This window comes from Lampetra planeri, chromosome 42 (genome assembly GCF_965212315.1).
Source record: "Lampetra planeri chromosome 42, kcLamPlan1.2.h2, whole genome shotgun sequence".
NCBI lineage: Eukaryota > Metazoa > Chordata > Hyperoartia > Petromyzontiformes > Petromyzontidae > Lampetra > Lampetra planeri.
Window position 1 is genome coordinate 8,680,396 of NC_136148.1, and position 13,414 is coordinate 8,693,809.

At 46.5% G+C, this 13,414-nt stretch overlaps 1 protein-coding gene across 2 annotated transcripts; it reads right to left on the bottom strand.

Moving 5' to 3' along the window:
* Positions 1–2,012: 2,012 nt before the first annotated feature.
* On the bottom strand, positions 2,013–12,190 carry UBE2C (ubiquitin conjugating enzyme E2 C). Of its 2 annotated transcripts, none has more exons than XM_078613874.1 (7): positions 11,892–12,190; positions 10,472–10,664; positions 10,044–10,071; positions 7,111–7,197; positions 5,328–5,532; positions 4,567–4,626; positions 2,013–3,174 (listed from the first exon to the last, which is right to left on the bottom strand). In XM_078613874.1, the coding sequence occupies exons 2-7, from the start codon at positions 10,570–10,572 to the stop codon at positions 3,131–3,133; spliced, it is 525 nt and encodes a 174-aa protein (XP_078470000.1). In that variant the 5' UTR covers positions 10,573–10,664; positions 11,892–12,190; the 3' UTR covers positions 2,013–3,130. The 2 variants fall into 2 exon arrangements, with proteins under 2 accessions (XP_078470000.1, XP_078470002.1); XM_078613876.1 differs by lacking the exon at positions 11,892–12,190 and adding an exon at positions 11,745–11,849.
* Between the last annotated feature and the right edge of the window lie 1,224 nt (positions 12,191–13,414).

A 13,414-nucleotide genomic window follows, 5' to 3' on the forward strand; every position in this document is an offset into this window, starting at 1 on the left:
TGTACAGAAAAAAAATTGTGAATCCACATAACACATGGGAAATTCCTAGGACAATCACGGCATAGTTTGAATATCATACCGCTAATTCATAGCGGAGCGGCAAAAGAGATTTATGAAAAATATACGAGACGCCCCTGGCTTGTGGGCAGTGTGCCGGCAACGCGAGACCCTTCGGCTCCGATTCCGTGCTCAACTCCTTCGCGTTGAATATTTCTGGGGCCTTAAATTGTCGCCAAATGCTCCTCCTGTCAGAATTCCGGTGAAAACGGCCAATTTCGTACAACGAAACTTAACCTCCCGAGACAAATGGTGGGCTTGAGCCTGTTCCGTCAAGGTTTGAATCTCCACCCTGAGAGAAGACCCAAATGCACTACTCTTTGCCGCGATGTGCTTAGCTGGAGTTAGGGGGCCCACGCCTCGCGAGTGAGAACCGTCGGTCGGTAGGTCGCGACGAAAACGATTTAGAGTCGCCTTGAAGAGGTCAGTGTATTAATTACCAGAAAGAGGGTCGGACCATAAATGGTCACCTTGGGAGAAGAGGAAAAGGATTTTCCACGGGAGAGTCCATAAAAACAGCATTAAGTCGTAAAAATCCCAGAGATGTGGGAATATGTGGAGCTGTTGCTAATACAGAAGAGCAATTGAGATCGATACCAGAGGGTCAAGATGAAAGGATATTAGCCTGTAAAATCATTCCGGGGGAAGCAGTGGTGGATCGACATCAGATTAAGTGTATTTACTGACTAAAGCGCATTGAGCTCCACATCTCTTATTCAAGGGCGACTCGGCCAGCAGACGACATCGACCGCGGATTCTGGGGATTAGATGAGCTCAGGAGAGGGGCACGAGAGATGGGATTCATAGCAAATGTAAATGTGGAAGTGAGAGGCCAACACCGGGGTGACGGAGGAAATCGCGACCCGGGAGTGTCCAGTGCAGCTACGCTGGCGTGGGACAACTTGCAAAGGGGAGCGGTGGCAGCAGCGGAGAAACTGTTGTGGTAAAACCGTCATGAGGAGTCCCCTCACGGCTGCCACCGAGTTGACCCAACGCAGATGCCCGGCTTTTGATCTTACAGGAAGCCGCTCTCATGCTCCACGCTAAACCGCATCCACTGCACGAACCGTGGCAGGAGATGCAGATATCCGATGCACACATGGAAAATGTAAAACTCTCCAGTAGTCGGTTGAACACGTAGGCTTTCGTGGCCAATGTCCATAAATAAAATTGGGTTTATCGCGTAAATATAAACGTGTCATTAACCCCACCACCATCAGCCAATTAGTAAGGTTTGTCACTCTAAAAAACATGCCAATCAGTGACTAATTCAGCACACCGGTGTTGGAGAGGAAACCCACATTTTCAATTCGAGCACGTTTCACAGTAGTGCGACTGGTCATACAGAACAAGATGTATAACAACGATGCAATGCCCAAGCCACAAAAACTAACGAGACATCACGGCAGTAGACACTCCGCTGCTCCGGAGGTGGTTATCTGGGCTTGACGACCACCCGAATGTGAAATTGGAGTCGTTGCTCTGCATCTACATCGGCCTATATGAAAGAAGACCGAGTTGACAGGGTTCTGAGTGGCAGCACTTGCATCGGGGTGGGTACAGAGGTGATCGAGTGGGGTTCGTAGCCTTGGTGAGACAGTTTGGTATTCAGGCAAAGGTGTTCATCCTCAAGTCCACTCCAATTCCGAGCCACCACACTGTTTACAAGCCGGACAACACACAGGATGAAGAAAACGGAATTTTGGGTAACGTGGCTGTCAAGGGACAAGGAAATGTCTTCTGTGATGAGAATTAATATCGGAAAGAGGTAGAAGCCATAGAAGAAATGATAAATGTGGAGAATAAAAGAGATTTTAGAGAATGAAACAATGTCAAGAGCAATTAAACCAAATCGAAGATAGCTTTTGAAATTCACGCAGGTCAACCATTAAGTCTGTGCAACAATGTGCTCAAACTATCGGTGTCATCCAGAACAAAATCAGTTTACAGGTTGCAACATTTAATACCAGTTTAATTACATGAAAATAAATACAGATAAAAGTAGACACCTAACAACCCCGTCCATGCTGCTACACACAGCCGCGTTTGTGCAGCGACTCCAAAAAGGATCCTGCGTAGTTGATCGAGCACATGATTAATGAGCAATGCAGCGCCGTACGTTCCAAAACACCGCTAGCGAGGACACCTGGGCTTAAGACTGCCATAACATGATGCAAAAAGAGTCTCGGCCATCAAAGCCAACATGATCAAAGCTATACACAAGTGAAAGATTTAAAAAGCGAGACATTTAAAACCATAAATATGAAGCAAGGATGTGCATGTCCCTTGCAACATGATTAAACGTTCTTGGAGAAAGGCAAAAAAAACAGAAGACCGGACGCACTTATTTAAAAAAGTAATCGTTCTCAGCTCCAAGCGTCATGCCCTGGCTCATGGCTTGAGTTCACTTATCAGGAAAATTCTCTTTAAAAAGGAGTAAAAACGAGCTCACGAGTGAAAATGTCTAAAAACCTGGTTCTGTAAAAAGCGATAAAGCTGACCGTCGCCTTCGCACATCTGCGTCTCCACATTGAAAATAAAAGTATTGCTTTTACACATGAACGTTGACTCAATTGATGCAATACAAGCAGATTTCGACCAGCTTTGACAGCATCTCATCAGCACTCAAGCTTGCTCGAAGCAATGCAGTTTCACCAACAGATTAAAGCCAGACTCGCTGATGTAGAAACCGGTCTAGAGTCTGCTTGTTCAGAATCAAGGCTGCCAAGATGATGTGGTCCCCCTGGGCAGCTGATGGATTGTATAAGAAACACTTTTCTCTTTCATGTGGAGACGGCAGGTGAAGGAGACACGGTCTGCTCGTTTACATCGTGATAAAAGGATTTCATTAAAATCAAGGACCGCAACACATGGACAATTGTCAGAAAAGAATGAAACAGCCCCCAAAATTGCACCTGGAGCCCAAGTCTGAGTGTACAATGCGAGTGTACGTGGCGAATGGTAAATGTACGAGGCGAGTGTACGTGGCGAGTGATGAGTGTACGTGATGAGTGTACGAGGCGAGCGGAGAGTGTTAATGAGCGACGGGGATGTCATGTCGGCGATGCTCTCATCAGGACTTTGTCTCGTACTGCTTCAGCAAGTGCTGCTTGTATTCTGCACGAGAGAGACAAGTACGAGAACACGAGTTAACCTGCAACACTTTATGCAAGCGTAAATCCGGGAACATAAAGCCAGACGTAAGAAATAGATCGTGGTGAAAGTTAACATTCGGAGGGCACCTCTCCCTCCCTTAGTGAGAGTCGGAAAACTAAACCAGACAACGCAGAGCAGTGATTCTTAACCTTTGCTGCAGCCTTGCACCCCCCTTTGGTTTTTAAGCGTTACAAAAATGTACGTTCATAAATACACAGGGCTTGATGAAACAAAGCAAGTTGTAACTTGCATGCCCTTGCTTAATTTGTGTTGAGGATTCGCCTTCTAAAAAGATCCGGCCATGTCATGCACCCCAGGTTAAGAACCACTGATGTCGATGACCAAATATGAAAAATGGAGTTCAGTTCCCTAAAAGCTTTTTTTTGCATATATATAAATTTTGCATGATGTTGTTTTATTTTAATATAATCTACATACACACAAACATTAACAATTAAACAAAATGTATGTTTATATATTCGTCAGCCATGGTCAGTGCACTGCCGGATGAAAGCGTCCACACGCAGTCGCCATCCCTCGCACAACCCCTGCGATGTGCCCATCATCCATCCCCACCGCTGCACACGAGATTCTTGCACCATTTCCTCTGTGGTGGTCGCACACTTGGGAGCACTCAGTGCATCACGAACCTTACTTATTCGACGTTACTTTAAAATCTTAACTGCATTATTACGTGTGCATCTCACTGCATTGGCAGCTATTCCATCCCGTGCATCACCTCACTTCCTTCACCCCCTCCTACAGGTCTTACACTTTGAGGATGGAGCACCATGGCCACAAGTGCCCACTCGTGGCTTCGGTTACAGCACACAGCTTACAAGATTCGTCTGATATGGCTTTCTCACTGCCTCAATTTTTAATATGCTGCAACTTGAAAAACAAAGTAATGAGCAACAGGACTGAAAGCATGTTTCCAGATGAAAACTCTTACAGCTATGGCACTCGGCTATCGGATTAGCTACGTATAATCGACCCCGATAGCCGAGGTTACGGAACTGATCATCGATATCGGACGACACCAAAATAGTTGAAGTATTACCCGTTTGCGCAAGTGCCGCTGAACGGGAGGCGATGGGCAGGGATTAAGAATGTCATTGGCAAATGCAGCCGGGACACATTCTGGGTATGGGGCCATGGTGTTGCCCAGATCACAAGGCAGGCCTTTGGGATGGCCACCATTTTTTTTTATTGGGCCCAGGTAATTGACTACAAAACTAGTTGACGATGTTTGCGACTTAATCTATTTAATTGATAACCTGTCTCAGCCCTTACAAATGTTGTTGTTGTGCGGTAATGTTCTGAGATGCAGAGAAGAGGGATCACACTCTTTACCATCCTGGTTTGGCCAGAGCTGCGCTGCGTGTACATTCAAGGGGCTCTCGTTGTTGGGCTCTGGAAGAGAATCGCCCCCACACGATGAAGCACCACGACACTTAAAGAAAACACCAACATCTCCCGATTATCCCAATGGACCTAAAATTTACACGAGCATTTTCTCAATCTTGTACAGTGATTTAAACGTAATCCCAACCTTTTTCCAAAGCTTAAATTATACATAATGCAGCAAAATAATGTTTAAAATTAATTTAAAACACCAGCACGTTGAGGTTAAAGATTGTGAAAGCAATTTCACTCCATGACATGTTGAGGTATTTGTGTATTTCAGTCTTTTATAATTCATGATGAAGGATTTTTGTTTTGGGTTAAAACGCGTAAACACGTCGTAAACCCACCTCCACCCGACACAGCCAATTGGTAAAGTTTGTCACGTACACAAAACGTGCCGACTAATTACTATGTATGCACGGAGAACTTATTTTGCACCATATGTAGGCAACCGTGCTAAATCGGCGAAACATCGTACTTAAAATTATAAACGCTGTAGATTTTTGCTCACCAACCAACCCTTCAGCTCGATGCAAGCAAAATTACTGGGGTCAACACCACACTTGGATGCGCACAATTACACGAGCACAACTCCTGCGAACAGCGTGGCAAAGTTAAGATCGTCGTCGGTGTCGACTGCAACGGGCGGCACCGTGGCTCGGCGAGCCGACGATGCACGGGGGGGGAAGGGGGAGGAAAAGGCGCACCTCCCAGCAGGCTCTGGATGGACAGCAGGATGGTGCGCACGTCGTACAGCGCCGACCACTTCTCCTTGAGGATGTCAAGGCAAATGTTGCCCTGCGAGTCCACGTTGGGGTGGTAGCACGGCGTGACGAAGTGCACGCTCGGCGCGTTGTATGGGTAGCCGCTGGGGAACTCCAGCGACAGCTTGTAGCGCAGGCCGTCGTACACCTGCAGCGGGGTGGGGGGCGTGAGACAACCACGAGCCACCGCCGGCGTGCACCTCGCCGGCACAGACAGACGGCGGCACGACACATCGTGCAGGCCGGAGTCTGTGCGCGCACGCAATCTCAGTGCTGTTCCAAGCGTGCGTCTCTCTACACGTCTTTGCACAGCGGGCAGCTTCGGTTTAATTTTCCTTGGCACCGTCAGCGTTTCTGAGTCGCGTCACAGCCGGCTGTACGTGCCGATAAAAAACATTTTTTACAGAGGCATGAGCAGATCCTCTTTCTTTATCATTAGGGGCCTTCCACCCTGCTCTTGTTCTCTGTATTTCATCGTTTTGATCCCCATTTAGTCTGCATTATACATGGGAACACAGGGTGGCTAGCATTGTGTACCACAGTATACCCGCCAGGGCTACAGCAAGGGAAACGTGCGCGCACAGCGGAGCGCAACATAAACACTACAGAGGTCGCCATCGCCAATGATGCAACGACGATGGGAAGGATAGCCATCGGCTCTGTCTCTCAAAATATATTAGGATTTGCATGCAAAAGGAGTTTCATTCAAGAGGACGCCAATTTGTAGAATTTGAAGGAACAAAAGATTTTCAATTCTGAAGCCACTAAAATGGGCACGGTGAAGGTGTTTGATCGTTCACGATGTATTGTCGAACATCGTCTGGGATGTTTAAATGAAAGATGTCCACAACGTTCCGAGTACAGAACTCACGAGCAGCCGATGAGAAAAATGACAATTTTACACCCCACAAGTTGCTATGTTAATTAACACCGATGGTCACTAAACTATGTCATAGCTTGCATTCTACAAAGAGGTTCGGTTGCAGAATTACAAAGTAATTTTTTTCAAGTGAAATGTAACAAAAATGATCCACGTTGTCCTTGAACAATATTTAGTTTGCCAATTAAATGAGAAGTTAACATTGTTTTCCCAGTTTCCTGCAGTTCACATTGTGCCGATGAGATCCATCGATTTTTGTTGCAATACCAAAGCGTCACTTCCATCAAATAAGTGATTAGTTCTCCCAATTTCGCTGGAATCACCGTGGCTCATAAAACGTGGAGAATGTTTATTTGTAACATATTTATTTACTCCAAATCAAAATGTTACATAATTAACTTAATTGCGTACTCGCAGGGTACAATTTGTATTTTTATTGTAAAAAAAAAATGGAATTTAAAACACATCCACATGAAGCCAGGATGAAATGGCCAGTTATAAACCAAGAAACCTACACTTCACTTCATCTTTTGTTTATGTGTTATGCTTTTTAAACTCAATTTGTCCAAGCCAACTTCCCTGACAATATATTGTATTTCTAATTGATTGTTGTTTTACTTCAATTTCTATGGTTCGTTTAATTTTACGATTTATGTTTGATTAATAGCTTTTTGTGATTGCTTTCGTTATTTGGCCCAGATCACTTTCAAGTGACTCATCCCTGACCCCTTGCGTTCACACTTGGTTAAACAAAACAATCTCACAATTGCAACCTCCTCCAGCCTAAAGCTACCCCCCCACCCCCCCGAGGATCTTGAATGAGGGGAAGGTTCCTCTGTGCCTTACAGTTCCCTTTGGGCCGGTGATGGTTCCGATCCAGTGGAAAAGGTTCTCTCCGTCCGGAAATGCCGATACGTCTTTGTCCCCAGACATCTGCACACACACACGGTTGGGACGGTTAGTACGTATGTATAATTTATTTCGCACCATACATAGCCAACCACGCTAATCGGAGGAGCGGGGAAGGACAACAAACGAAAGCACAAACAGCAGTTCTAAAAGAAAGGAGTTTTCAATTTAGATTTTCAAGTTCCAACTCTGTTGCCTAAACATCCTAATATAGGACCAGAGTTCAGGCAATGGTTGGCACTGCTTCTGGCCGCCTTCCCGCTTGTCTGTGGATTTCCACGTCTCTGAACTATCCTCTCGCCCTCTCAGGGGGGTAAATAAACTGTGCAGCATTGCAAATGCTAAATTATTATCTACATCAGCGGTTCCCAAACTGTCAGATTGCATACCACCATCTAAATGATACAACCTCAAGTACCACCAGAAAGTGTTGTATCCACATAGGTAACAGATTATGTATTAGATGAACACCAGAAACCTTTAGTATTTATAAAATATTCTCCTATCAATTACAGCGGCCATATAAAACAGTTTTAAATTGGAAAATACATCAAATGGGAGGTGCGAGTTTGCTTGACACAGCAGTTGTCAGATTAAATATTGTTTAATTTCGGCTGGAGGTCTGGGCTCGACGTGCATCTTGGTCATGTATTTGTTTATAAATGACAATCATAGCAGAGAATCCAGTTTCACACAGACAAGATGTGCAGAATGGAATCACTCTGTCAATGCAGTGTCTGAAATCTAGGGATATTAATTTCTTCTCCGGAGCCAAAATTCATCAAGATGCATTCCCCTCAACCCCAGCCGAAACTCGCCATCACATGCAACGTCTATTCGCTATTCCCATTCCTCAGCGAAGACGTCATTTGTCAACCGGTTTTCTTCAACCGAATGCATATCAGGATCCAGTTGACTTTTGTTACATCTCTTCGGGGAAATAGTCGACGAAATTTTAGGTCAGACCACGAGTGGTCTTTAATGTCAGCAGTTAGGTCCTGGTGAAGTTTCAGTCCGTTTTCAGTGAGAAAACCATCTCATGTTGAAAATGAATGACAATTCTCTCAATTTCCAGAATAATAAATTGCTGGGTTTGTTTTTACAAATGCTCTATTTTTTGTCATCAACTTAAAAATAAGTACTCTGGTTCTTTCGGTAAAGTCACATAGATAGAAAAAGAAACACGACGTTTCGGTCGCAACACAAGCGTCCGTCTTCAGATGTGAAAAAATGATCTGCTGTTGTGGCTTTATATAGGCACGGGAGGGGAGAAGGGGGGGGGGAGTTTGGCTGTGGGAGCTCACAGGGGAGAGGGTTTGTGGCGTGCATGGACGGGTGGGGCTAGAGCCGCTAGAGAAATTAGCAAGTAAATTGACTTGTAGTATAAGCCGTAATCGGACGACAACCGGGTGGGTGAGTGAAAATCATAGCAGTTAAAACTTTATGTAGTTTTTCACATCCTTCCAATGATTGCTCAATCTGAATCCATCTTCTCGATTAAAGTTTTGTTTGTTTGTATATCTGGATGGGCTTCATGAACAAATCTCTGAAGGTGGCCCCAAGGGTTTGCAGAGCACCTTGGTCTCGGAGAAAACAATGTCACGTGTGCCCACAGCGTTGAAGCAATGATCCGCCACCGCCAAGGAGTTGGTTCTGCCGTGTTTCAAATCCGCTTTGTGTTCGTGAACCAGGTCTGAGACACGTCGCTTCGTTTCACCAATGTAACTGCTGCCGCAGACAGGCCTTGTAGACTATAGCATTAATTTCATCAAGACATGAAAATACATCTGCCAAATAGGCAAGCCTTGCCAACCACAGCTCATCCATAAAACGGTCAGAAAATTCAACACTTCAAGTCACTGTTAAAAAATGTGTAACTAAGAATGGAGTTCAAACAGACGGGTTGACACCTTTCCAGAACGCCACCTCACTTCAGTTTGCAGAAGACGCTTTTCATGGTTACTCCCCGCTGCCATCGCACAGATGTGAAAACTGTGCACCGAGTGGCCATGCTTTACCGAGAGTGACCACTTTCACTGACTGGTCTAAAGCGACCTTCATGTGGACAGCCACTGTCTTGACTGCGAGAGCACCACACGATGCCTTCCATTGTGCGTGCATTTGGTAGTGGGCGCAACTTCCATTACCGTTGCCAGAACTCCTCCAGACTTGCTGGTCATGGCTCGAGCCCCATCGGCGCACACGCAATCACAAACTTGCCACTGTAGTCCGTTATTGGTCATGATGTTATCCAGTTCCCTCAACATCTATTTTTCCACTACGACTTGAGAGAGATTCACAAAGTAAAATAATTATTCCTTAAATTTCCATATCCATTTCAAACCTTACATATGCAAGAAGTTGAGCAAAAATTGTGAAATCTGTGCTCTCATAAATTGCAATTAAAAGTACTTTTTCTCGACGCTTTCCACCAGGCTTTTTTATATCACTTTTGGCCTTAATCTTAAATTTTTCTTGATACCATCTTCCACAAAAGAGGAGTATACCTACCACTGCTCACTGGAGCAAGGGGAAACCGATGGGTTTTTTTCTCCTGTTCCCATGATTTTCATTCCTCACATTTCCACACAGAACCACAATGGGTTTTTTTCTTTGGTTGGATTTAAACAGCACCTCCCCCCCACCCTCTCTTCCAAGGGGCTGCTTGCTGCTGCAAGCGCATTTGGACATCTGTTCGGTGTGGCCTGGCCATGTTCCCCACTGCGGTTGTGGAATGCGGCACTCGGCTTTGCGTGCCCTCTTGTTCACCACCTCCCCTCCCCCACTCTCACATGGATAAAAATCCGTTTCAACGAATCACGTTAGTTACCAAGATACGAGAAGTAAAATACCTTGGTTACAGTACTTACCATCAGTGACATCAGCTCCTGATGCAACCTAGGAAAACACAGATCAATAAATTAATGGTAAAATATGATCACATTAGAATAACAGCCCAGCATACACAATTTCAATGTGAAACCACAGCCTCGCCTGGCTATTAAGGAGTTGAAGCAGATACTGATGTATATTACTTTTTTGCATTCAATATTTTATCCGTAAAATCCTTCAGATGGAACGTCTCGTTTGCAAGTGCCCAGTGTTATTAAGTGACATACTTAACAAAAACACACATCCTCAACTTACACAGCAAACAAGTCTACAGGGTGGCCCAATAGTCAGGACACAAAGGGATTTTTTTTCATTTATCGTAATACTGGCACAGTGGCGTGTCCTGTCGTCCTGCATGGGGCCCGTGGCCTTCACAAAGGACCGTGGCCCCATCCTCCTCACCCACCGCTTGCTCACAGAGCCCCGTGCTACGGCGTTGCCGCTGTCCGCCGCCTTCCTCGGGGTGGCCGAGGCGCTCGCCGCGGGGTCCGTGTTCTGAGAGGCCATGGAGAGGCACCACCACGACAACCGGCACGACTCTTCGACTTGTTCAGAGTCTCCTCCACGGGCTCCAAGTCACTCGTAAAGTGCTGCTCCTCCTACAAGACAAAGATCCCCCGTGTAGCATCAACAGACTGTCGGGGCAAGTGGCGTTAGCGAGCACCTCTGAAGGCCGGCACGGCACACGAAGGGGGTCGGTGGCCAGCACCACGCCCGGCCGCCTTTGTCTCCCCAGTTGCGATGTTTACACACCGCACCAGGTACCCATTTATACACACACGGCCTTTCATTCACCCACCAGTTAACATTGATTAACTAATTCACACACACACACGCATTCGTTCACAAAGTCAACATTAACACGCACCGGCAGTTTAACACGTAGGCTTGCGCGACCAATATGATTCACAATAAAGGGGTTTGGGTTAGACCGCGTAAGTCTAAATGCGTCGATATCCTCCACAACCCGACACAGCCAATTAGTAAGGGATTTGTCACGTAAACAAAACGCCAAATTGTTACTACTTCAGCCACCCGATGTGCTGGAGAGTAAATCCACAACATTTACAATTTAAATACGTTTCGCTGGTAATTACATCCAGCATCGTCAGGCGATTTTCCCGATGCTGCAGTTCACCAAGTAACGTCAATGGACGTCTTTACGTCTCTATTCAACGGTATTCGATGTGTAATGTTTCGCTAGTTATTAGTTAACATGAACATAGCTTTAATTCACGAATGTGAACACCTTAAACGATCTCGTCATCGACATCAGCCATTGAACAAAGCGATTCGCTCATTAACAAAAGACGCCGCTTTGAATGTACTGTGTAGCACTAACACACACCCCTTGTGTAGCATAGTGTAGCATTAACACACACACACTTTCACGAGCTTTCACGAGTTAACGTCCCCACACTGCGGACGATCTGTTTAACAATCACACGCACGGGTCTTTAATTAATCAATTCACACACGCTGCTGTACGGGTCGAAATGGAACTTCCATGACAAAATTAGTTTCGCCGGTTAACAACTCACAGACCCTGCACACACACACCTTTCGTTCTCTATTTGACAGTAACCCGTACACACTCATAATTCATACACACACACACAAGCCGATCCCACGAGTTCACGAAACAAACAACGAAGGCCACTGCCGCCATGCTACGCAACCCATGGGCCGTGCAGTGGACCACTTCACAGCAAGCCCTAAGCTCCTTCAACGCAGGGGGAGGAATATGAGAAACTAACACGAGCGGGCATGGTTAGACAAGAGTGGAAGCACGATGAGATATCGATGAGGTATCGATGAGGCCGCACCTCTTCACCAACGCCTCGTCTCGATCGCCGCCGTCGCGAGTTTGAATTTAACGGAAACGGCGCGGGCCGTCCAATGGCGTTGCGAGCTGCAGCAATCCGACGCCAACTCGCCCCTGGGGCGGAGCGGGGCAGCAGCGTGCAAAAGCTGTCCGCCTCCGTTTTGCCCCAGGGGCAGAAGTACGTTAGATAATTGGAAGGATGACGTCGCGTGGGATGTACTAAGCAGGCGCCGCGTTAATCAGGTTAACGTTAATAACGACACGTACGTGTACACACGAAACATTCGATGTGATAATTTAGTAAGAATATTGCAACTGGTATGAGTATAGAGATGAATAAGTACCGTGGCTTTTGTAATTAAATATCAACGCGGCAAATCACTCCCCCCACCCAACACGCTCAACCAAACCCCTGCCGCTTCGTCGTAGTTGGTACAGCCCACGCCTAACCGCTGCGCCCGTTTGAATGTTCACTGCTCGCCTGTGATTGGCTGAGAGGAGAGCACAACGTGGGGTCGAGGGGTGTGTCTCTCGCCGTGTGATCGCGGCCTTCCCCAGCCACGGGAGGCCCGCTACCTGCTACCTGGCCACTTTGATCGCTACCTGCTACCTGGCCACTTTGTTCGCTTGCGGTCTCAGTCGCACGCTGCTGCACCACCCCGTGGCCTTTAAAACCATGCCTGTCAAACTTTGTCGCGACAAAATCAAGTGGCTCATTAGAGTGTAAGGTTGTGGTGACATCACCGGCACGATGACCTCTTGACCTTAAATGTAATTATACCTTATTCGTAAAAGCCACCAACGGATGAATGTTATAGCAATTTAACTGTTGCTGCTACCCTTCTACATCTGTCTACGGTGTACACGATCGTCAATAAAGCCCGTGGCCTTAAAAAAACCATTGCTCTTTTACACGTCCCACAATGAGTTGTTTTTGTTTGATTAATTTACAGTCTATGGGCAATCAAAACAATGCAGCGGGGGATAGAAACTGCGTCGCGTCCCTGAGTGACGGGGCCACTCGACACTCAAAGGGGCCAAGCGGGGCCGCTGCTCTCGCCGGGCGCGGTGGCGTGCGCCTGTAATCCAGCTACTTGGAGGCGTGGGTTGCGGGATCGCTTGAGGACGGGAGTCCTGCGCTGTGAGGCTCTATGCCGATCGGGCGTCCGCACCAAGTTCGGTATCAATATGGTGAGCGAGGGGGAGCTCCCGCGCACCAGGTTGTTCTACTAAGGAGGGACGAACCGGCCCAGGCCGGAGACGGAGCAGGCCAAAGTCCCCGTGCCGATCAGTGGTGGGACAGCGCCTGTGAATAGACCTCTCAGGGCAGCCCGGCCGACACAGCGAGACCCAATCCTTTTATTATTACTACTTTATTTACTCGCCTCAAGTCCTATTTCGTTTTGATCATTCGGGTCGTGCACACCCGCATTACATTAATATTTTATCTGACTCATTGCAATAAAATGTTACGAATTATGAAATAATCTCAACACTGGCCCTTCTTCTATCACATTAAAATTA

Bases quoted from the DNA above. Each gene is read 5' to 3' on its own strand.
- UBE2C (XM_078613874.1), bottom strand. From the start codon at position 10,572: ATGGCCTCTCAGAACACGGACCCCGCGGCGAGCGCCTCGGCCACCCCG. The intron at 5,533-7,110 runs GTAAGGCACAGA...ACCCCGCTGCAG, and splicing joins TCACCGGCCCAAAGGGAACT to GTGTACGACGGCCTGCGCTA. The intron at 3,175-4,566 runs GTAAAGAGTGTG...TCTCTCGTGCAG, and splicing joins GCTCTGGCCAAACCAGGATG to AATACAAGCAGCACTTGCTG.